This window comes from Branchiostoma lanceolatum, chromosome 4 (assembly GCF_035083965.1).
Source record: "Branchiostoma lanceolatum isolate klBraLanc5 chromosome 4, klBraLanc5.hap2, whole genome shotgun sequence".
NCBI classification, from domain to species: domain Eukaryota; kingdom Metazoa; phylum Chordata; class Leptocardii; order Amphioxiformes; family Branchiostomatidae; genus Branchiostoma; species Branchiostoma lanceolatum.
In genome coordinates this window covers 29,298,307-29,324,050 of record NC_089725.1, presented here as the reverse complement: position 1 = coordinate 29,324,050, position 25,744 = coordinate 29,298,307, and the positions used below count along the sequence as shown (strand labels likewise).

Here is a 25,744-nt window from a genome sequence, read left to right as displayed (position 1 = left end):
CGCTAATGATATGAACAACGTTTGTATATATTGATCAACATTGGAGTAGTCCACTGCATATGTCAAAGGTCAACGACCTACGATATCAATGAGCACCGGTTTGATTTTGCGACCTAACCAGTTCGGGCCGCACGGAATAGGCCACGTCTGGATTTTCCCTTCATTTGTGCAGTCATTCCACGTAACTATGGCGGTCAACTTGACGGTATTCTAGGTAGAGATTAACAAGCCGTGGAACAGTTGTTGCAAGGGCGTTCTTTGGTCAAGACAGACGCGTTGTCCACGTCGCAGAATTTGCTGCTACAGGAAGAGACTTGCCAGTTAGCGTCTTGTGGAGTTGATTTCCATAATTGGCAAAGGTAAGTCCCTGTTTTCCTGAGTGGCATTTCTCATCAGTCACCAAATTTGTGTTACTTTATGCACAGACATTATTTGTCAGCCATTTTATAGTCATGCCGTCGATGCATTTGCATATTACTGAAAACAACTGACAGTAACAAATCATTCTTGCATCATGCATTTTTTGTTGCTCCTCCCTCGACATCATAGAATAACACCTCATTATCAACAGCTTTCTCCAATTAACTGAAGGGGGAGCGAAAAAAGGGGCGTTTTTACTGTCAATTGTTATTGTTATGGTTAAAACATTAGTATTGATATTCTACATGGCATATAGCACGTAGTCCACGTGCAGTCAGTGGGCTTCATAATGGCAGACACAGATCCCATTGAAATCTTGGAACGGTGCCAGTAAAGGGTTGTATTATTCCAATTACGTCAAAGCCGCTCCATGTTATTGTTGTTCTTTGTCCACTCAGCAGTTTCTTTGATTACACTGTTTCAGTGTTTGTCAAGTTACATTTTCACGGAAAACAGTCACAAGACTCATAAGCACCAACAAGGTCAATGACCCCAGTCTGTTATGGTATGACCATAAACTATATGGATATGTCAAGGTTTTAGATTTACTGACTGTCCTTGTGCCTAGCAGGGGTGCTGTTAGGTTGGTGGGCTTCTTTTAGTTTTATATGGGGGCAACTTTACCCTCAGACGTGTAGGCATTTTTCTATGCTAAATTAAAAGCTAAAAGCGTGCAGAAAATATCCCCAGGTATTGATATTTTGATGCAGTAGCAAGGGTTGTGCCTTCTTTGTTTGGTTGACATTTGAATAAGGGATATTACTGATTAGCAAAAAATTTGTATGAATAATTAGCAAAAGAATAAGGTTTTGATATAGCAGGCAAGTTCTAGATCCCTGATTTGCCTAAGCATGAACCTAAGAATTTTGTGATCTGTACATTGTCACTTACCAGTGTCTCACAAAAAGTATGCACATTATTTTCGGGGTAACCGTTATAGATGAATTTTACAGATTTTTCGATGTTGACTTGGAAGGAAGTACATTACCCTTGCTACATACAGTTGTAACTTGTAAGCCCTGCCAAGTCAAATACTGTACTGTAATAGTCTTATAAATTATGGTCATATAGGATGGTGGCATATTGTATTTGCACAATCAATAAATCAGTTCCCGAAACAAAATTGTGTTGACATTTATAGTGGGTTACGTCAACACCGTCACCATGGCAGTCATGCTAAAACGGTTGTTATTGATTCAAAGTCTAGCTTAAACCAGTCACCAGGTTAAAATCAGGTAACAAAATCAAGCACCTACATACATGTAGGTAATCACAGGAGACATGGAAAAATTTAACTGCCAACACAAACATAAATTTAGTCTTGTGTCTAGAGCAATTGGGTCAGATAGCTGAAGAAGACTGAGCAATCCAACTGAAAATTCTGGTCAGTGTAATTTTTTTAGTTTGGCAAACAGCTTAATTTCTCCATAATGTGATTTACCAACTTTGATCAACTAAACATGCTATCACAAGACAATTTGTAATTATGTACTGTACAGTGTGTATGTGTACTGTGTAGGATTGTGATTTACATCACGTGTGGTTCATAATAAGACCATCAACACCGTTATTTATTTCCCTGGGGTATACACCTAATCCTGTTCATATGACTTCCCTATAATGCAATATGGCACCAAACAGATGGTATCAGCTGATTTATGTTAAAGTACTTCATATAAAATCCCACCAGCCTTTGGTATAAATGACCTAACTTGACCCTGCCTGTTCTATTAGAATTGAACATAGATTTGGTTCTAGTACAGTTGTGGTTCCAGCATAATTTACAGCATACTGAGTAATGTGTTCTGATTAAAGAATGATCCTCTTAAGAAATATAATAGTCATTGAAAAAGCTGTTTTGCATTAATCTTGTGGTCACGTCATGTGATCGGTCCAAGGACGCTTGAAGGACACATGGTCGTGCTTGGCGAAGTGTGTGAAAAAAAAAACTATGATGTAAAAATGTACTCAACAATTAGGACAATTTTTGTCCCTAATTTTTCATTTTTGTCCTTTTGTCATTTTTTCTCATTTCTCTGGTTAGTGAAAGAAAAGAAAAATTTCCCACTCCCACAAAATGTGGCCACTCCTCCTCCATATTATATTCATGACGTCCCTCATTGAAAATTTCCCCTGCAGCGTAGCCTGTCATCGCACAGTCCCCTCCTGGACAGCTAGAAAATCTGTGACATAATTTGCCCGCTACTCAAAAGTCAATAAGACTAGATTAGAGGTAAGTGATAAAGTCCCCTGGGCTGTGAGTGCAGAGGTCGTTCGTAATGCCGTTATAGACAAGCGCACCCCCATATTGCCGGCATCTATATCTATTATTCCCACATTACAGGTAGGAGAGCCATACTACAATCTGTGATGTGTGTCTGACATTGACTGATGTGGTTACTACATGTATGTCCTAGGGCAACATCTAGAAAGATAATTCTTTTGTCTAATAGACTTTAAATTTGTGCAAATATTATACTATAGTATAACCATTTGCTGTTAATATTGTAACAGCTTTCCAAGTTTTAGATTACAAGGTAGGAGACTATCAAAATGGCCAATAACAAATATTTGGCTACAGACAAAAAAACTCCAATATCCTAGATTCGTAAATACTTTCATCAGGTCAAGGACATATAGTGTCCTATATAATGTCCTTGATCTGGTTGGTAGTTCAATAATCACAATGTTCTTATTTCACAACCAAAAATGGAACTAGTGCCAACATTTCGACAGCTATCCTAGTTGAATATTGCAACACCTTTGCTGTACATGTAATGTTACTAATAGTAACACTACATGTATGTAATAGTGTATGAATTGATGGTAGATTTGGAATGTCATTGTCCCTGATGGATTGTATTTTATCATGCTTCATATGAGAAGCGGAAAAACATCATCCCCTGATGTACAATTTTCCTGCCTCAGTAATTACCTGGGAATGGATCTTTTCATACTTAGTCCAGTATTTTAATACTGTAGATCTTTATATGACTGGTTGTGGTTTTATTTTTGCAGTGCCTCTCCCCTGCAAAATCATGATACCACAAAAATGTGATTTTTCCATACGTTGTTGTTTTGACCTTTTCCCCACCAAACTGTGACATTAGATCCCTAAATGCAAATCAAAGTTGAACTGCAATTGCCAACGCAGAAATTGATCCCTAAGATCTTCAGTAACACCAGGAATGGATTCAAAAGAATAGTATGGTTCAACAAACTTCCAGCAAACAATAGAAACTGCTGCTACTGTGTAGCTACAGTGATATAATTTCGCCGTAATTTATTTCTTTATTTATCAAGAGACTGACATTACACAGGCACACAGCTGGTTTTGGGTACCCACAGTGTAACATGCTGTATAAAAGAGATAAGCACTAACCACAGTGCAAACAGATATGGTGGGTTTACAGAACTGTTGGCTCAAAGTCCCCTCTGACATGTCTGACGGACTGTAAAACCTGTACTGTAGGGCTGGAATTACCACCTGCATATGCAGTGTAGTGCAGGTAAGATTGGAGCTGTGCAGGTGTTTTTTATATGTGCCTGCATCCATGCTTTGTAATAGCCGTCGGCTAGTTGGGTAGCTCTGGCTGCACTTTTTTTTACAAGCAAATAAAGAAATGAAATCAAATCTTACCTGCATTGGTCCATGATAAAATCAGCCTGTTCCAACTACATGTGATACCTCAATCAGTTCACAGGCAAATTCTAAATCATGATATACAACAGTATAAGATACTCTATAAACACATCAGTCCTACAGGCATTAGAAGAAACACTGAGCACTTTCCATCAAAAACAATATATAGATTCTTTAGATTGCTTTTGATGGAAAGTGCTCAGTGTTTGTAGGACTGGATGATTCTGAGAGCAGTAGAGGGTAGGGGTGGATACTGGTTCGCTGGACCTGATTCGGACCTTTATAACGTACATCCAAGAACCGAGTCCAAAAAACCTGAAAGCCAAAAACCTGAGTCCAAAAAAAACTGAACAAAGTACAAATATATTTTTCTATTTTGTTTGATAAGTGTTTTGAGTCTCGCCTCTGACAAAAAAGGCATTTAAATAAGTGTAACATTCAAATATCAAACACTAGTTTATCTTGAAAGTCTTCTCACCATGAAAGGTTTATAGTTGTGCGTGTCGGTATCAATTCTCTATGCTTAATATTGGTCTAATAAAACAAAACATCAACTGGACAGGATCAGGTCCAGGTTCAGGTCCGGACCTGAACCTAAATCTCTGGACCTAAACTTGGACTTGGACCTTATCAAGCCGAACCGGTATCCACCCCTAGTAGAGGATGAAGTCTGCCAGTTCTGATATCCTTGTTTTGTTGTACTCCCCAGGCCTAGGCAGCCTCCACACCCGCCATGTTCCGTCTGCAGTCCCCCGTGGCGTGTGTGCAGCGTGTGGCTCAGGCCCAGCTACGTGTTACCGGCCATGCCCCCACCCTGGGGGGCCATGCCCGTGCCCTGGGGGGCGCCGCATCTAGGAGTCACTACTCCACGCAGCCGGAGACCGCCACCCAGACCGACAAACCCATACAGAAGGTCATGGTTGCCAACAGAGGTAAGTTTGGGGCCATTTCCCATCATCAGAGTCTTATTACCACGGTATATACGTTAGAGTCAAACCTGCCCAAGAAGACCTAAAATCTGGTCTATTTAGACAGGTGGTACTACAGCCAGGGTTCTGAATCTTAAATCCTTTTGTCAATGGGAAAAATTATATGTAAGGCCCTACGTAGTAAGGGGACCACCAAAAAGTAGTCATATTAGCCAGGTGGTCCGAAGTGGTCACCTGTACAGGTTTGACTGTATATTAAGAACAAACATTCGGTTTGCTTGATGTTTGTCCAAGCCATTGTGCAAAGTTTGTGCATTGTGCAATTGTTTTGTTTCCAAACTACCATACTAGAATTTCTATCATTAATTGTCTAAATCAGATGTTAATGCCAAACTGTATTTTGCCATCCTATTGTTACATATAAAGTACTATATATTTTCATAAGTATAATCATATCAATCCATACATATATATATTATACATATACATATACCTCAACAGTCACCAGCTTTTTGAAACTTTAAAATCTGATTCCAAAATGATTCTTGAAAATTTCAATACACAACATTATCCAATCCTTCACGGAATCAAATTGGCCATAGTTCACAATTTGCCAATTTAAGTGCCAGTGAAGTGGACTTTATTCTATCATTCATGTAAGAATTTGCTCTTTTCTAAATGCATCTGTGTAATCTTTAAATCAACTGTGCTCTTTGGTTGGACGAATAAGCTACAGGTCGTGACATCACAGAAAGGACTCCTAGTCCTTTCTGTGACTTCAGGACCCGTTGCTAATTTGTCCCACCAAAGAGCATACAGTAGACCACTGAGTTAAAGATTACATATTTATTAGATGTCTTCAGAAAAGACAAAATTTTGATGTGAATTGTAGAGGAAATTTCATTTCACTGGTACTTTAATTTGACCACCTGTTTGACTAGCCTCCGTTGCAGACTCCCTCCGTTTTTTTTCTTTTCCAAGTTACTGTTTTCTTTCTTATTGCTGGCAGAGAATTAAGGCTTGAAAAAGAAAACTACTGTCCAAGCAGAGGAAAGCTGGAACTAAGTCAGGCTGTTTTTTATGTGTTTTTCGGCGTTTTTGTCCCATTTTCTTTATGTCGCCAACCATGAAGAAAATGGGACAAAATCGAAAGCTGACAAAAATGCCTTAAAACATGTCAAAAACCAGCCGGACCCACTCCTCTGCTTGGAGAGTAAAAGAAAACAGCCGGAAGGAGTCTGCAACGGAGGCTGCTGTTTGACAGCGTCTTGTTTTGGGGTGTGCAGGTGAGATTGCCATCCGCATTTTCCGTGCCTGCCACGAGCTCGGCATGAGCACGGTGGGGGTGTTCTCCGAGCAGGACAGATTACAGACGTACAGACAGAAGGCAGATGAAGCCTACCTCATAGGGAAGGGTCTTCCCGCTGTCGCCGCGTACTTGAACGTACCCGAATACATAGAGATAGCTAAGGTGAGGAGGTATTCTGGCCTGTACATGTCAGGGCTCATCTTTGGGAACAGGTGCACTGGGTCACCTAACCAAAAATTGAAGGTGCACAGAAAATAATTCGGAATAGAATGTCAGCAACAGCCTACACAATTATCTTTGTGTACAGGTGCATCTACAGTTCAAAATTGCGTGCAGAGCTCCAATTTTGGGTGTACAAAGGTGCACATGCTCCCAGTATTTCGAGCCCTGACATGTGACATGTTCTACGAAAGATACACATGTAGTCTAACATGATTTTTCGATGTCTGCCCTCTCCCAACAGGTGAAATCGCCATCCGCGTTTTTCGAGCCTGCACGGAGCTCGGAATCAGTACCGTGGCCGTTTATTCCACGGAAGACAGAATGCACATGCATAGACAGAAAGCCGACGAAGCCTACCCCATAGGGAAGGGTTTACCTCCAGTGGCAGCGTACCTCAATATCCCAGAGTATATTCAGATAGCGAAGGTGACGTACCAGACTTGTCTGTGCTTTGTCCGGGCATGCTGCTTTTTTTTCTCTCACCACAATCCCCTTTTTTTTCTGGTGGCTGAACATTATTCCTTTGGAATGTATAGTCTTAAACTGATATATGTACGTCTTAATTAAGTTATTTCACTAACTGTTAAACATGTGTCTGTATGTGTCTGTGTAGTCAGTTATTCTGCTAACATTCCACTGTCTTTTATTAACCCACTCTTCAGTGACGTAATTACAAACAACGCAATAAGATGTTACATACACAGCCTTCAATATACCAGTTGTTATGGCATAGCTATAATTTTTTCTTATGATTTCCAGTAACAATAGTTTAGTTTGTTATCTTTTATCTCCCTGCTTTCCATTGTTATAAACCATTACGCACCTTAAACCTTGACATACACAAGGCTACTTTGATTTAGGCTGCCCTGGCTTGTTCATAGCATTTGCTGAGAAAATGCTGGCAGTCACACAAAATTTGAGAGGACAGAAAGGACAGATATGCTTTTGATTAGGATAGTCTGTGTAATACAAACTCCGCTGTAATAGCCTGAAATATAAATGTCGGAATTGTATGCCCTTACGTATTGGCCCGCAGGCTTGACCTTTTAGAGCAGTAATTACTGACTCAGTTAACTGGACTTTAGAACAATAACAATGGACCAACGGTGGAATAACAACAACATCTGTAAGTTTGCGTCACTATAGAATGACTCAAGGACACCTATTGTTTGTCAGTTTGTTCCAAACGAAAGGTTCAGCTAAACATCTGACTCATTCATTTGTAGGTATTGAAATACTCTAAATCATTGAATATAGAGGTTCTATTTTTGCGGTAACATCTCTACTGCAAAATCGCACTGTAGAGAATAGACATTTCCTGTCAGTCTGGGTGCCCACTGCAAAATTAAGTCCTCTCGAAGGTGGATGAATTATAAAGTGTCATACGTCTTTAGCTGTTAGCATAGTTTTTCCCCCTGTGTACATAAACTTCGTTTGACATTTGACTCCGACCCACCATCATATGTAAACAAGACGTGATAAAAAGTTACCCGGGGTAAGATTCAAAGTCCAACCACTAGGCATGACTTAACTTACTGAGTACACAAGACTTACATGTTGATGTTTTTCTGAACTGCTATTATGTAACACTGTACAAGCACATACTCAGAAGGTAGTGTGCATACTGTCTAACACCCTACAGCAAAACCTCTAGTGTTCAAAAACAATGGCAGCACCTGTCTATCTCAATGACATGATGTTTAAGAAAAGAATGAAGATGTGTAGTTATACCAATGACACAGTGTTGTCAGGGCAATAGATAACACAAATAGCACAAGCAGAGCTTTCTTAGCTTGTAGTGTATGTTTTTAACCTTTTACTCTGTAGCTCTAACCAACCTGTTTCATGTTTCAGAATAAGATTCATGACTGGTTTCATGCAGATTCAGACTCAAATGTTGTTTAAATTACCCGAAGAGTGCTAGCTGTTGTTCTTGTTGGGCAAACAGAAACCATTGGTCAAATAAACAATCTAACCTTTGCATTTATTGTAGTAAGATTGTAGGCATATTTCACAAATTGGCAGAATATAGTTGTTTTGATACATTCCAGTTTACAGGATTGAAAGCTTCTGTACCAACTTTCTCCTTCCAATAGTGATGGTAGATCAATCATCGATACTTACACATTCTTACAAGTTAATACCCTTTCTTGATTTGCATTTTGTTTTTTTCATGTCTAACGTTTTGTTTAACATTTTGTTCTTTATCTATTATTTAAGTTCTGTCATGTTTTGTGCATGTTACAAATCTGTTTCTGTAAGCCTGTTGTTTGGGTCTTGCTTTAAACTTTTCTATCAACTTAGATGTGTTGTTCAGGAAAACGATGTAGATGCCATCTACCCTGGGTATTTCCTCCTCTATCATTTTATGTTGCATGACTGATATGTTTTTGTAAGCCTGTTGTCTTCAATTTGTTTTCAACTGTTCCATCAACTTGTGTTCAGCAAAACAGTGTAGACGCCACCCACCCTGGTATAACCTCCTCTATCATTTTGTGTGCATGACAGATATGTTTTTGTAAGCCTGTTGTCTGCACCTTTTTTAAAAAGATAATCTTTTAACTGTTCCACCAACTTGTGTTGTTCAGGAAAACGACGTAGATGCCATCCACCCTGGGTATGGCTTCCTGTCTGAACGGTCTGACTTTGCCCAGGCGGTCGTCGATGCCGGGATACGGTTTGTCGGCCCGGCGCCGGAAATCGTCCGCAAGATGGGAGACAAGGTGGAAGCCAGACAAATCGCCATCGCTGCAGGTTGGGGCATCATTTATTTATAAATTGTTTGTAGGAAAATGCTGGTTATAAGGGTCATCTTGTAGCTGTATGAAAATGTAGGAAAGCCAGGAAACATACCTGACGTGTACAAACTGCTTGAGTTCGTAAATTTGGGAGACCTGATTGTTGTAATAAATCAAATGTTTCAAGAAACTTAAAGTTTGTATGAATGTCAAGTTGCTTACTCCATAAACACTAAAGAGATACCTGTGCAAGTTTTGGCACCTTATGAAATTTGAGAAGAAAAATTGTTTCTGTATCTGCATCTGCAGTTTGATCACCCTTAAGTGTAACACACCAGCTTTGCAGGCATGTGGCGTGACAGCAGCTGGTTATATCATACTGATCGACATGTCACTCTAGACCTGCGTTTGCACATCTAACTGCAAGGGTTATTTAAAGCTATCTAGTGAGATAGTCCTACAGTATTTGATGGCTTTTTGTAACTTTTCCCCTCAGGTGTGCAGGTGGTGCCCGGTACAGATGGTCCAGTGTCCACACTAGAGGAGGCCCAGCAGTTCTGCTCTGAGCACGGCTACCCCATCATCCTCAAGGCTGCGTTTGGAGGGGGAGGCAGGGGCATGCGCATCGTCAGGAACAAAGAGGTATGATTCTTTCCTGTGCACTGAAAATTCATTCATGTAGCCTGGGTGCCATCTGATTACTACTGGGGCTCCTATATTCGTTAGCGGGTGCCCAAACTATCATTTCTTGTTGCGGGGACTTGACTTTGTGGTAGTAGCTAGGGGAAAGGAGAATTTTGAAGTGTTTAAAGTTTGCTGTTGAAACAGTACTGTTAGTACAAAAAGCAGAAGACAAAATGCTTATTCAAGTTAGTTAAGATCCTTCCCATAACTTGCAGACTATAGAGGCAGTGCCCATCTCTATATCTAATGCCCTTGAGCCACACAGGTCACTACAGCTGGGAAATAGAACACATGTAGTGGAGTGTGTTCAACTCCCATACTGTTTCTCATGACATGAGTGCTCAGTGCTAAGCAGCAAAAGCAGTATGTTCGAATTCACTTACTCAGTCAACCCTTAAGATCTATAAATGAATTGATAAATTGTGACATGTCTTTGGTATAACCCAGCTGGGTTTAAAGCCCTGAACTTCCAAATGCAGGAGAACACTCGCTTTTTTAGTTATGTTTGATCATCCTTGTTTGTTCCCAGGACCTGAACGAAAACTTCCAGCGTGCAACCTCAGAGGCGTTGGCAGCGTTTGGCAACGGCTCTCTCTTCATAGAGAAGTTTATCGAGAAGCCCAGACATATCGAGGTGCAGATTCTAGGTGAGGAATTCCCTCTTTTTTTGTCAGAAAAGGGCTAGAAATGATACCTGCATATACGGGTTAGTAAAGGTAAAATTGGAGCTGTGCAAGTATTTCTGATGTCTACCTGCATCTGATCCCTACTCTTGGCATTTGTTTGTTCCCAAGCTTGCTCTACACAGTTCACAGTTGCATTCTAAGTCTTTATATATGTGTCTTGAGTTCGATTCCCAGCTGTTGTTGCTCGCCCAACATGCACGCTACTGGAAAGGGTTTAGCTTGATTGACTCGCCCTCTGTGGGGAGGGGCCATAAAAGCCCTGGACAACGGGAGTTTGCGTTTATACAAACTAGATAGCGTTGTACTCCTTAGGACAGGACGGTCGACATTGTTCTGGTCAAGAAGAGCTTGGGGAGTTTCCCCAGTGCAATGAACTGTAAATCTTTATAGCCTATGTCTTCTCTGTCATAACCAGTGGAAGATCAGCTCTTCAGTGAACTAAAGCTTGATCGAGATCACTTTCACTTTTGTGCAGGTGACAATTAAGGTACGGAACATAGTGCACCTGTTTGATCCCACTTTCACTTTCATAACTCTCACTCCCCTACACAGGTGACAAGGCAGGAAACGTTGTGCACCTGTTCGAGCGCGACTGCTCCGTCCAGCGGCGGTACCAGAAGGTCGTTGAGTACGCCCCTGCCCCGGAACTCGACCCGGTCATCCGGAAGGACATCCTGGCTGACGCCGTGAAGCTGGCGAAGTTTGTTGGGTACGAGAACGCCGGAACGGTGGAGTTTCTCCTGGACCAGGTGAGGTTGCTGTAGTGTAGAATGTCGCTACTGATCTATTCTAGGATTTTTTTAGCACTTACATCTACTAACATAATTCAACCAGGGTACATAATTCCGCCTCCCTGAAAAGATGCGTCCAAACAGAACTCCAACCCAACGTCCCCCAGTGTAAATATAATGTACTCCTGTATATCTAAACTGTGCATACCTGGGGGGTGCTGCACTAGAGATCTCTCAAACCCACCCAAAGACATGTGCTTGACTCCAGGTTGCATGAAGAAGAGATTGTATTACGCCAAATAACAGTTACTCAAGCAACTGAATATAATTGTAGAAACAGTCAGACATTTTAGGTAGCATCCACTACCTTTCATCAGTGACACTGAGCAAGATCAGTAGATCAGTAGGTTTTTAACCATGCACTATGCGAATAGAACGAAGACCTTACTCAATATTTATGATGGACTATACTAAGTTACATGAATGGAGGGGGTGCTAACAGCTGTCTTACTTCTTGTAACCTCAGGAGCAGGGGAAGTTCTACTTCATCGAGGTGAACGCCAGACTGCAGGTGGAGCACACGGTAACGGAGGAGGTCACCGGGTGAGTCGTCCTGTGATTGTCACGAAATAAGGTGACGAGGTGTAGCCTCTACCAGACTCCAGAGACAGCTGGAAAGAGTAGAAGTTGGCCAAGTAGACTGATAACATGCCAGAGGAATTAGCAGGCTTATGAGTACAGTTTGCCACCTTAGCTAAGAAGATGATCTTATGGTCAGGGTTGTTGTCTTAGACTCTAAAGTTTCCGGGTTTGAATCCCTCACAAAACCCAATGCTGTGCTCTTGGGAAAGGCAATTGACACCGATTTCCTCACTCGACTCAGGTGCCTAGCTTCGGTTAGGGATGTCCTTTCGAATGGGATATAAAGCCTGAGGTTCTTCGTTTGAGGAGAGACACACCCTGAGCATGTTAAAGAACCCACCACACTTATGAATAAGACTGACACTCAGTGATTCTATGATGATATTGTAGAGTAGGAAGTCTTATTTTCCCCAAATTTGTCCAGAGTGATAGTGAAGTGATGAATAATTTCGGATCCCTTAGATAGAACGTTAAATGGAGGTCCTGTGTTTGAGGAGAGCCACACCTTAAGCATGTAAAAGAACCCACCACACTTATCAAAAGGTGTGAGTGGATCAAATGAGTCCAGATATGCAGCTTGTACTCTTTCAAATACAACCCTGATGTGTTTTGTATTGAGGTGGTTTACCAGGTATGCAACGTATTTACAAACAAACAAATAAATTTGTACTGCAGGGTTGACTTGGTGCAGTCCCAACTGAAGATCGCCCAGGGGAACACCCTGCCTGAGCTGGGTCTGTCCCAGGACAACATCAACATCCACGGGTCCGCCATCCAGTGTCGGGTCACCACCGAGGACCCGGGCCGGAACTTCCAGCCCGATACTGGCAGGATAGAGGTGGGTAACCTGGGTCTATCTGTTACTCTAACCTTGGTACAGGTAGGCTAGAAATGGGTTTATCTGTATCTACCTTAACTTTAACCCAGGATGAAGGAGGGTAACCTGGGTCTACTCTAACCCTGGTATAGTCTGGATATGGGTGGGTACCTGGGTCTATCCATATGAACTCTAATCCTGTTACAGTCAGGCTAGAGATGGGTCTGCCTATATCTAGGAAAGAGGTTGGCAACCTGGGTCTGTATCTACTCTAATTGGGTATGTCTGTACCCACCCCAACCTTGGAACTAGGTAGGCTAGAGATGGGTCTATCTGTGTCTGCTCAAACTTTAACCCTGGGTAGAATTGGGTGACCTGGGTCTATATTAACATATAACAGGGTATTTAGGTGAGTAAACAGGGTCTATCCATATGTACTGGCAACTGGTGTATAGAAGCTGGGGACAGGTCTATGTATATCTATATCTACCCTAACTGAAACCAAGGATAGATGTGGGTAACTTGGATCTACAGAGATAGGTAACTGTTGCTCATGTGCTGCCCTAACTCCCGCAGGTGTTCCGGAGCGGAGAGGGCATGGGGATCCGTCTGGACAGCGCGTCGGCCTTCGCAGGCGCAATCATCTCCCCGCACTACGACTCGCTGCTGTGCAAGGTGATTGCGCACGCTATCGACCACCGCTCCGCCGCCACCAAGATGAGGAGAGCGCTGTCCGAGTTCAGAATCCGAGGCGTCAAGGTAAGGACGATATTATCATCTCAAAAAGTACTGCTGTCATCAATATTATGGTAGCACTCAAGAAACTGGTCACAGTAGGTACATTGTAGGTGACCACTACATGTATGTACAGGTCATCATATAGAGTTGGTCTACAGTGTAAGTTTCCAAAAATTGGCATATTTTCGTGCATTGATTAGGAATTGCTACACCTGTTGTGAAATCAGCTACAACTGTAAATCTTTCGCAGGACTTAATTCTGCAGGAGGAAGATAAGTGAGGTTTTCACAATGTACTAAGTGTGTAGACTTTTGTGTAGACTAAGCACAGGTACTGTTAATGCAGTGGAAACACATATTTACGGTGTCATCATTTCACAAAGGAGAGGTCACCGCAAAAAGCACCAAAAACAAAACCACTGCAAACATTACCAACAGTGATATTGTTTGACCCTTTTCCACAGACCAACATCCCCTTCCTCCAAAACGTGCTGCACAACGAGGAGTTCCTGTCGGGGGCCATCTCCACTCACTTCATCGACCAGAACCCCGGCCTCTTCAACTTCATCCCCAGCCGCAACCGCGCCCAGAAGCTGCTCTACTACATCGCACACATCATGGTCAACGGGCCCTGCACCCCCCTCCCCACCGGCCTCATGCCAGCAGAGATCACGCCCGTGGTGCCCCCGGTGCCCTTCGGTGAGTCATTCATGTTTAAAACTTATTTAGTGTCAAAGTCATTGCGTATACTACAAAACATTTATGCTTACATGAAAATTATGATTTGACCTTGAGACGATAGGTTATCTAAATATGAGGTTTGAAAATACATTCAACCTTTAAGCGGTACCAATTTGTAGTATAAAGACGTGCTGTCATCACTACAAACACTGTAACATAGAGTCCATTATGCACTTGTATTTCTTGATTACTTTTAAGCCTTCAAGTGTCAAGTCGGCTGGTGCGTGTTTTACGGCGCAGTTACATTCATCGTAGTTTGTTGTATGATTATATAGGACACTTACTGATATCCTTGACGAGAAGCTTTATTTTGCAGTGTCCAAGAAATGCCAGTACTGTATCATGTCAAACAGGAAGATAATAATGTACCAATTTTCAGGCAGCCATGCCAAATTTGTGCCCCACAGTTGTTCTTTGAACAATTTTGGGAATGTTGCAGGACCTCCGTCAATATTGAAATGAGATACAAGTTTTTATGACAAACCGACAAAGTTTAATCTTAATTTATACTCCAAAAATAATTACTCAAGCAACTGGATAAAATTTTGAAACAGTCAGACGTTTCAGACGGTGTTCTCAGTCCTATCGTTAGTCACTGACGAAAGACAGTGGATGCTGTCTGAAACGTCTGTTTCAAAATTGTATCCAGTTGCTTGAGTAATTATTTTTAGCGTATCTTACTACCTGGATGTCTAACTTTCATCAACGTCTTAATCTATACTATTGTGCTAACGAAGGTGCTTACAGGGTTCTTTGATACTTCTACTTTGTATGAACATATTTCTATATCTATATCCATGTGTAGTTTAAATGTGCTAGCATAGTTTTACTCTTACGTCCTGGGTGTGCATGTCATTCATGTTGGTGACTGGTGACTAACTCTGCTCTCCTGTCACCCATGTTGTGTGTGTTTGGGGCTCCCACCATTCCAGACCCGTCAGACAAAAGGCAGAGACGAGGTGAGCTGTCCTTCTCACTGTGCCGTGGCTCAGTGGATACAGGCGCAGGGACGTATGTGTATATAACCAGGGCTCGAAATACTGTACAGTCAAAACAGTTAAAGAAGAAATCACTCACTCGGACCTGAATTTGCTGAATAAACCTGTCATTTATTCATTCATTCATTTATCAATTCGGGACCGGTAGAATCTGGTCTAAGTGGAAAAGTGTTCACTATGCTAGACAGAGTATTGTCTCAATAGGAAAAATTATCTAAGGGACCGGACCACCAAAAAATATGTGGAGGTGGTCACTTGTACAGGTTTTGATGTACTTCTTTATTCTGCATATACCTGCACTGGTGCAGATAACTTTCCAAATCACTTTTACTTGCACCACGTCCATTAATATAGCAATGTGGATCATTTTTAAAAGATCCCAATTCTTTATTTGCCATTTCACAGACGATAACAATCAATGCAGAAATTGAAAATCCACATAGTACTGTCATACAGTGATACACTAACTCACATATCAAGTATATGGACCACTGCAGGTAGACTGTAGACATCACAGATACCTGCACTAACCTATATGATAATGCAGGTGGTATTTTGAGCCCTGCTCATGACAAGGAAGTGTTGTTGTGTGAAGGTAATCATAACTGTCTGTGATTTCCAGGTGGGACGTGTAACTTATAAGTGCTATGCTGTTGATTAACTGAATGACTGTGAAGCTCTCTTACACAATGGAATATTGAAGGATGGTACCAGGGTTGATTTTCCAAGATTGGAAATACATCTTCTACACACACCTCCCAAATTATAACAAGCATGACGCTTCGATTTAATGTCAGTCGTATAATGTTCCCTCCTAAGAAAATAAGTTTTGCAGCTGTTTCCCTTTTGTAAAAAAGTTCTTTTTAACTTGATGAGCTTTATTGTGTTTTTAGTAATTAAAGTATTAAACAGTAATGAACACCTAAAAATGCAATCAAATGCTGGTAAGAAGGTCACATATAAAAGTGATATCAACACAATTGTTTCAACCCAAATGACTGAAATCAAAACAGACCAAAATACATCTGTTTGCACAGCTTCAAGCTTGAAACCTACCACCGTGACTATGGCATCTTTCCAATGCTGCCTAAGAGTTGATATGCACCACAAGCGAACTGTGCTGCCTTAATTTCTGCTTCCTGCCAAGCTTTCGTGCAAACAGCTTTGCATGTGAACTCGTTCATTGTCTAATCCGTTTGCCTCTCATCTGCTTTTAATCACGCTACCAGGGCTTTCTCCAGCATCCGTCCTTTCTTACATCCTTGGATTTTGCTGCTCAGGACAAAGTTTTAACCATTCTGTCCCCCAGAAAAAAAAGTCATCAACAGCATCACAAAAATTTTGCAAAATCAAGATAAAGCCATTTGAAATTTGCCCCAGGCTTCTAAATTAGAAACAAGATCCTTTCAGACAGTTAAAAAGTCCAAACTTTCCCATAACCCCCAAACTGACCTGGCTTTCTCAGGCCTTCACCGCTCAATGTGGGGCTTTGCACTGTCAAACAGAAAAGACGGATTAAGATTCTAAGCTGGAGAAAGCCCTGCACGCTACCTTCACATTTCAGGACGACTCCAGGCAAGGTGGTTCTCTAACCTAATTTGCTTCTTTTCCTGCGAATGACTTTAATCGTGCTTCAAGCTTCCGCGCTCCACGTGTGCAACTGTTCACAATGTTATGTTCACTGATGATTTCTTCATTTTTTGCTCACTGATTTTCTTGTTATTTTTCGATTGTGTACCAATAAAGTGTCCACAGGTTTGAGCAGTTTTCCACAGAATGATTTAGTGAGGGAACAAATAGCAGCATACTTACCAATTAACCTTCTCCCTGCTGAAGTAGCCTCTTGGCACCAAATTTGTATTGATTACAGGGTTAGGCAGCAGGGAGAAGGTTAAAACAGAGTGATAGGCCCAAAAAAGGTCACACCAGTTCAGTTTTTTTGTTCTTGGATTTGGCGAAAAATCGTGCTTAACTGGAAGATTGACATGAAAACATAGTCTGAGGGGAAAGCCTGTACCTTTAGACCCTGTTCATATTTAGCCTATCATAGCCAGTTGAATTAGTTTATTAATAAAGATTTACCCGGCTAATTTAGCCGGCTATCTTAGCCCAATATGGAGCCTGCAATATGAACGCAAATTAACAGGCTAAATTAATTCAACTGGCTATGATAGTCCTGATATGAACAGGGTCTTAGTTCACACAGTTTTTGGGACTGAATATACAGTAGTCAGATTCAAACTTTCCTCCCAGCCCCATGTTCTCATGTTGACTTTGTGCTACATTATCAACTTAAAAACTCTGATAACAAGGAAATGAATTGGTGTGTCCTAACAAGTTGGCAAAAAGGAGTTGTAGACAGACCCTTAGCACATCCATTTTTCATGCTGATTTTGTAGAATTCAATCAATAACTTAGGACATAGATATCACTAATTTAAAAGCCTTTATAATAGAATATTGACTTGATTTTGACTTCAATCCCCAATTTTAATCATAACTCTCTCCAGCAGCTTAGAGAATTCTAATCTCATTGCCGAAACATTCGTAAATGGTTGCAACTTATACCTCATGAAATATCACAGAAAAGTAGCAATTGTTGCATCCAGCTAGCTTGGTATAGCTCATGAACTCTTTCAGTCTAATGACCAAATACATTGTGTAGATTAGCCCCTCAAATGTAAAGACCTTATAGGAAAATCTACATTACACTTGGAGAATTAATTTTCAATACATGTTTATACTGATTGATTCCAGATTTGAACCTGAAAGCCAACTTTGACATGCATAGAATGACGGAAAGAATGAAAATCATTTACAACATAATTCTTTTATTATTTATTTTTAAAGTTCTATGTACACCAGTATATAATCACCTGCTGACGTTCAGGTGACCGTCTGCCATACTGACTGGTTCTACTTCCTACTGGAGTATATATTTAGTCATACCATGATGGTTAACCGGTTATAAAAACTTAGTCACGCTTGGCACCGCATTCTTCACACTGCAGCAGCAACACCTAGGTGCAGTGCAAAGTAGAACCAATCAGTAATGCCCTGAGGATGGTGACAGACGGTCATTGAAACATTTGTAATTATATCCTGGCCGTGCACAAAGAACTAGTTAAACACTGATTTATCAACCTGATAAAACTATTTTTCACAGTTTCTTTATTTTCACCTTCCAGACCAGCCTCTGCCGAGAGGTTTCCGCGACATCTTTGTGGAGGAGGGTCCGGAAGGCTTCGCCAAGGCCGTGCGTAACCACAAGGGCCTGCTTCTGATGGACACCACGTTCCGAGACGCTCATCAGTCCCTGCTGGCCACGCGGGTCAGGTCGTATGACCTGTGTCGCATCGCCCCCTTCGTGGCGCACAACTTCGCCAACATGTACAGTGTGGAGAACTGGGGAGGTGAGGGGAGCAGTCAATACTGTTGATTCATTTATTATCGTGAGACTTTACGCAAGACTTCAGAGACTTAAGGTTTCCTCCCTGGCTAAAGTAGCATTTTTACTTTCCATTCTTCTCTCATTAATGACTTAAGAAAGAACCGTAGTTGTACCGACTATTGATAGCTGGGTATGAAAGAATTCTAGATATTATTTTTGTGACCATATGCATGAAGTCATCAAATTCTATTGCCCCTAATATAATTTTTTTTCTAATTATCAAGTCTCAAGAATATTCTGTATTCTGTAAATGCAGAAATTCGCATGGATTTGATTTCGTGGTAGGGGGAAAATGGAGTGTACGCCGTGGTTTTGAGTTGGTGTTTGAAACAATAGTATTAGTAGTGCTACAGTCACACATTGGAATGGCATTTCGCAGTGGTTTTAAGTTCGCAGTAAAGAGCTTACCATAAAAACCTTGAACATAAAACCACCGCGAACATTTCTGCATCTACAGTATCTACCTGCTGTATGGTGAGGGAAGGACTTTTGACTTCAATGTTTGACCCCCCCCCCCCCAGGTGCGACGTTTGACGTGGCGCTGCGGTTCCTGAAGGAGTGCCCGTGGGAGCGTCTGGAGGCAATGAGGAAGCGGATCCCTAACATCCCCTTCCAGATGCTGCTGCGGGGAGCCAACGGCGTCGGCTACACCAGCTACCCAGACAACGTCATCTTTGAGTGAGTGTCTGTATATGTATATAGCCAGTATTTACCAGTAACCCTTCAGCTTAACACACTAGCCCTTCAGCATAATGCACTAGTACTCTGGGCTACACTAGCTACCCCGACAATGTCATCTTTGAGTAAGTATTTAACCACCCTTCAGATACCGAGATGTCCTGACCCAAGATTGAACTGCAACTACATTGTAATTGGAAGCAGGAGCTCAACTGTGAGGCTGCTACTAGTTGAGTTATAGCAACATCCCACATGGAAAGACATTGTACATTTTTGAACCTTGATAAGGGAAAAGAAAATGGACATTTCAAAGCCAAATTGATTCTAAAAGTCCTTGGTTTCATCCTGTGTGCTCTTTTCTTTCCAGGTTCTGCAAAGTCGCCAAGGAGACTGGCATGGACGTGTTCCGCGTGTTTGACTCCCTGAACTACCTGCCAAACCTGATCCTGGGCATGGAGGCCGCGGGAGAGGCGGGCGGAATCGTGGAGGCCGCCATCTGCTACTCCGGCGATGTGTCCGACCCCACCAAGACCAAGTACAACCTGAAGTACTACATGGACCTGGCGGACGAACTCATCAAGGCGGGGACGCACGTTCTCAGCATCAAGGTGTGTTTGTTTGTCTGAACCTTTCTTTATTCATGGGAAGCTCAAATTGGCTGTGGGGCCATTTTTTATTGAGGTCATGAGAGGAAAGGTGAGGGTCAATCATACCAAAGACTTTGAAAATAGTATATCATACTGCTTCTCTGCTAAGCACTCAGCACTTATTGGAAAGAGTATGGAAGTTGAATCCCCCTTCTGTGCTTTCCAGTTTAGACATACAGCATTTTGATACATCTTCAGCTCTTCTATTTCTTGTGTGTGGGACCCTAAGGGTCACAAAATGATATAGGCAACAGGGTGAGTTGTGCCATTTTGGATTGCCTTTTAATGTTTCCCCTTGTTCTGTGCAGGACATGGCTGGGCTCCTGAAGCCCCAGGCTGCCAAGATCCTGATCTCTGCCCTGAGAGACAAGCACCCTGACATGCCCATCCACGTGCACACCCACGACACGTCGGGCGCAGGCGTGGCTTCCATGCTGGCGTGCGCGGAGGCTGGGGCAGACGTGGTCGACGTGGCGGTGGACTCCATGTCTGGGATGACGTCGCAGCCGAGCATGGGAGCCCTGGTGGCGTCCCTACAGGGCACTGAGCTGGATACAGGTTTGTTTGTTTGTTTATTAATGAGAATATCCAAATGGCCTGCAGGCTTCTTTTTGTTGAGGTCATGATCATGAGTGAAAAGGTAATAAAACGGTCAGACAAATGATAAGAAATATACATTTTGCATGATTGAAGTCCTGATAGATCTGTAAACATGGAGTGGAATCATTACACATACTTGGCATTACAGAGACACATAACAGGTGCATATTCATGTAGGTTATATAAGTCTTGTACAGTTTGTACATCATGCAAGGGTCCCTGGCAATGAAATTGTCTGAAAAGGTACAGTGTGTCAAGAAATGGTCCGGTCATGTTTTCAAAATGCCATCGTGCACCTGCTGATATTTCTTAACTTTGGTAAACACTTGACAATGATATACCTGAGTGGTGTCGATTTTACAATTACAATTCATCACACATAAATGAAAATGTACAAAACAAGTACCCAATCATTTCATCCCTAGTGTCAGCCTCAGCAAACTGAGAAATGTCATGTGTGCTCTTTTCCCCCAGGGATCCCTCTGGAGAGAGTGTTTGACTACAGTGCGTACTGGGAGCAGACCAGACAGCTGTACTCGCCCTTCGAGTGCACGGTCTCCATGAAGAGCGGCAACGCAGACGTCTACGAGAACGAGATCCCGGGCGGCCAGTACACCAACCTGCAGTTCCAGGCCTACAGTCTAGGGCTGGCCGACAAGTTCCCTGAGATTAAGAAGGCGTATGCTGAGGCCAACAAGCTTCTCGGTGATGTCATTAAGGTACCTGTCTTGGTATAGTGTTCTTCAATGGTTCATACTATAAGTCTTTTGGACTATTCATTGTTCTTTAATAATCTGCTTGTACAACAGAGATGTAGGCTGGGTACAGGTTGTTCATTGGTTCAATGGTTCTTTGTTATTCATAGTCTTGAGAGATATTCATTGTTCAACAGAGATATCGTAACTGATTCATTTGGCATGATTCTCCACAATAGACTGATCCCATGGCCCTGCCTACCTCAGTCAAAATGTACAACAAAATATGTGGAAAACTAAAACCTTGATCAAGATGCAGCCACTCCGTTATGGATTGAACTGTTAATGTTATTTGGAAGACATCTTTCTGTTGTAGACAATGTCATCTTAAAACGACATCTCAAAATCCAAGTCTACTCCTAAACATCTGCAATTTTTCCCACCAGGTGACCCCATCATCCAAGGTCGTAGGTGACCTTGCCCAGTTCATGGTGCAGAACAAGCTGACCCCTGAGATGGTGCTGGACCGTGCGGAGGAGCTGTCCCTCCCCAGCTCCGTCATCGAGTTCTTCCAGGGCTACCTCGGCGAGCCGTACGGTGGCTTCCCAGAACCCCTCAGGTCAAAGGTCAGTTTAGTCTTTTAAAGATCTTTCATGTCTTGATTGGCAAATGCAGTGTCTTCATTTGTATCGAGGCAAAGTGTGTGAGACGATAAAAACATGCCCAATTGTTACGGCATTACATGCATACCACTGCATTTTTCATGGGTTTATGTTTGCGGTTTTCACAGGGACTGCAGAGTCATCACACCACAATCAAAGCAGATTTTCTGTCAGGGATGCACTTTGTTGTTCTAATCTGTTTTATGGCTTCAATAAAATGTTTTCAACAAAAAGATCTCCATCCCAGATCCTAACAGGTATGAAAGGAAAGTGACTGGCTGCCCCAGTTTGGGTACATTTCTCCAGGTTCCTGCCCACATATCATTCATACTACTGTAAATCTAGATATATTTTGAATATTATAAAAATCTTCACCCCAGATTCTGAAGGGCATGAAGAAAGTGACCGGCCACCATGCCAGAACTGGACTTCTACCGCATTGTAACCCTCTGTCGTTGTAACCTGTTGCATGTCTTCCATAAACTTTTTTAAATAAAAAGATTAAAAAATTTAAAATCTCCACCCCAGATCCTGAAGGGCATGAAGAAAGTGACCGGCCGCCCCGGTGAGTCCATGCCGCCGCTGGACTTCGCCGCGCTGAAGCTCCAGCTCCTGGAGAAGTTCGGTAAGAAGATCCCCGTGCAGGACTGGGACGTGCTGAGTGCCGCGCTCTACCCAACCGTTCTGGACGAGTACTTAGACTTCAGGTAGGCAATGGCACACCAAAGTTTTGCATACGCTGGATGGAAGTCACTGAAAATAGCTCCGTCTCATAGATTAATTCTTCTGATCATTCAATTTTCTTTTTTGTCTAATGATACAACAAATTGAGATTTTCTATGATTTTTTTAAAGTTAACGATTTTGATGGAGACGCTTAAGTATTGTCCCTATGGGAAAAGTCTTGTCAATCATGGCACCATAAAAGACCAGATATACATAGCTATTCACATACTTTTTATCATATTCAGGAGCGACTTCGGGCCGGTGGACTGTCTGGAGACGAGACTGTTCCTCACGGGACCCAAGATTGCTGAGGAGTGTGAGGTAAGAAGTTCTTAAGGGTCTATTACTTACTTATTGATGATATTTTCAGTCATAGATGTGCGTGATATACCTGTAAGGCCTAGGAAAGAAAAGCCAGTGTGTGTTTGTAGTAGTGTTCAGCACTAGGAACAGGTTTGTAAATGTGTGGAAGGTGTTCAGCACCAAGGACAGGTTTATATGTGTGCGGAGAGTGTTCAGCACCAAGCACAGGATTCCATGTGTATGGATGGTTTGAGGCCACACCAACAGTTGTGTTGTGACCGGTAGTGATGTTAAGTCAAACCTGTACAAGTGACCACCTCTACATAGGGACCACCTGACCAGTGAGTCCACTTTTTGGTGGTTCCTTAGATAATTTGTCCCATTGACACAAGCATTATGAATCCTGTGTATAGAGACGACCTGTTTTTATAGATCAGAATTTATCAGTCCCAAAGTTGTCTTTTGGGGCAGATTTGACTGTATTGTCACTATACTTTCATATCCTCTTACAATTGGACATACTATAGTATGTACATGTATATATAACTAGACCAACTAATGGCGGACCGTGACACCTGGAGGGAGAGAGCAGCCTTATTCCGGGCAAGCTGCCCAATATGATGATGATGAAAGTATATTCGCATATTTACCAATAGACAGAGAACTTGGAAGGTGTAAGAAAATAATTTTTTGGGGTCACCATCGAGAATGGCAAGACCCTGTCCATCAAACTACTGGCAATGGGAGAGCAAGATGGGTCTTACTGTCTTACCCATAGGCTGGTAATATGGAATTTGTGACATAAGAATGCCTTCACTTTTCTAGGTGGCCATCGAGAAAGGCAAGACCCTGTCCATCAAGCCGTTGGCAGTGGGAGACCTGAACAAGATGGGTCAGCGGGAGGTCTTCTTCGAGATGAACGGGCAGCTCCGGTCAGTGTTGGTCAAGGACAACCAGGCGCTCAAGGTCAGTCCCAAGACTAAAAAAAAGTTAACTAGTTTCTCTTAACTGTATTTCCTTTGCTTATGTTAAGAACCACCTGCTTTAAATCTTTCAAATCGAATCTTTAAACAAAACCAAAACAGAGAAATTTACTTTTGCTCTCAGATGGTGCTGAAAACTGCCGAACCTACAAGTATCCTATAGATCTAAAGACTGCTAGCTGAGTGTCAGAATGAAGACCTTCATTGTACACATTTTTCCTGTTTGGCTAAGTACAAATCACAACAACAGCAAGATATTTTGGCACATCTAATATATATTAGTTTCTAGTAACTTCAGCTTCCTCTTGCTTCTTTGAAATGGTGAAATGTAGCAGGATGTAGGTTAGCTTAAAATGGTAAATCAAAAGTTAAAGGCAAAGAAATAATAATTTTTCTGCTTTCATGTATCTGAAGTGAGGGAATGCAACATGCCCTTGTTTTGCAGGAAATGCACTTCCACCCCAAGGCCCTGAAGGGCGTGAAGGGGTCCATCGGAGCCCCCATGCCCGGCTCCGTCGTCGATGTCAAGGTTGCAGAAGGCGACAAGGTCAAGAAGGGCGACCCCCTGGTGGTGCTGAGCGCGATGAAGATGGAGATGGTCGTCAAGGCGCCCGTCGACGGCGTCGTCAAGAAAATCTCCGTAGAAAAGGGCATGAGCTTGGAGGGCGACGACTTGTTGGTCGACGTGGAATAGCCCGCAGAAATAAGTCACCAAATTCTCCATTCTCTACTTGGTCATAGGTTACTGGAGTTAGGTTTCTTGTGTACACATTGCCTGGATGCCAGACCCCTAATCTCTGAAATCATGATTTATCGTGTGGGGTTTGGTCCCAACTTGTTGGTGGACTTGGAATAGCCCTCAAAATAGTAGTCACCAAATTCTACAGCTATACTATATCTTAGGTCATTGGAGTTTTGTTGTGTACACAAATAGACTGGATGCCAGACCTCAGGATGGAGTCCAGCCTTGTTAGCTTTGGCCCACTCCCTAAGATCCGCTAGCCTGCTTACACGACTGGGGCGTCATTACAATTCAAATTGTTGGTAGGCTAGCGGATCTTGGGGAGCAAGCCAAAGCTGACAGGGCTGGATTCCAGGCTATGCCAGACCCCCAAGCTCTGAAATCATGATCTATCGTGTGGGGTTTGGCATCCAGGCTAGTGTACACAACCAAATAAATTTTTCTCATCTGCCAATGTTTTCTGTACCTTCCTCACAGCTGTAATGAAACATTGACAGGTGAGAAAAACGTTTATGGCCAGAGAAAACTATAATCAGTGGCTAACTATGAAGAAACTACACTCCCTCCGCTCTTATATTGGGTGGATGGATAGTAAATACTGCAGTGGTGACATCGTTGAAGTTCCATTATAGCAACAGTCACTTAAGTGTACGATAAACAGACAAGATGTAGTGGTAAAGTAGCAAACAAACAGGTTACTTGGTAGTTCTACAGCAGCAGTCAATAGAGTATACAATAAACAGACAAAAAAAAGTAGTGGTAAAGTATGAAACAAACAGATCACTGGTAGAAACAAATAAATCACAATGTCACATTGGATTATCCAGCTTAAACTAATTGATGTATTTCAACATAGAGTTTTCCAACCATCTATTCATCCATCCATCAATAGGGCTTCCTAATGCTTACATTTTGTAGGTCACAATTGGAAAAAGGGGCCCTGCCAGGCAGCTCATGGGCTG

At 42.2% G+C, this 25,744-nt stretch overlaps 1 protein-coding gene across 4 annotated transcripts; it reads left to right on the top strand.

Annotated features, from left to right (window-relative positions):
• The first annotated feature begins 64 nt into the window (after nucleotides 1-64).
• On the top strand, nucleotides 65-25,565 carry LOC136433924 (pyruvate carboxylase, mitochondrial-like). Of its 4 annotated transcripts, none has more exons than XM_066426525.1 (22): nucleotides 65-359; nucleotides 4,773-4,995; nucleotides 6,765-6,949; nucleotides 9,112-9,277; nucleotides 9,758-9,903; nucleotides 10,475-10,592; nucleotides 11,184-11,380; nucleotides 11,889-11,965; nucleotides 12,680-12,842; nucleotides 13,398-13,580; nucleotides 14,023-14,257; nucleotides 15,232-15,258; nucleotides 18,485-18,709; nucleotides 19,269-19,425; nucleotides 19,793-20,033; nucleotides 20,381-20,630; nucleotides 21,147-21,391; nucleotides 21,814-21,993; nucleotides 22,558-22,736; nucleotides 23,000-23,075; nucleotides 23,883-24,023; nucleotides 24,486-25,565. In XM_066426525.1, the coding sequence occupies exons 2-22, from the start codon at nucleotides 4,797-4,799 to the stop codon at nucleotides 24,732-24,734; spliced, it is 3,639 nt and encodes a 1,212-aa protein (XP_066282622.1). In that variant the 5' UTR covers nucleotides 65-359; nucleotides 4,773-4,796; the 3' UTR covers nucleotides 24,735-25,565. The 4 variants fall into 4 exon arrangements, with proteins under 4 accessions (XP_066282622.1, XP_066282624.1, XP_066282625.1 ...); XM_066426527.1 differs by lacking the exon at nucleotides 6,765-6,949 and adding an exon at nucleotides 6,279-6,463; XM_066426526.1 differs by lacking the exon at nucleotides 65-359 and adding an exon at nucleotides 2,620-2,764.
• The last annotated feature ends 179 nt before the right edge of the window (nucleotides 25,566-25,744 follow it).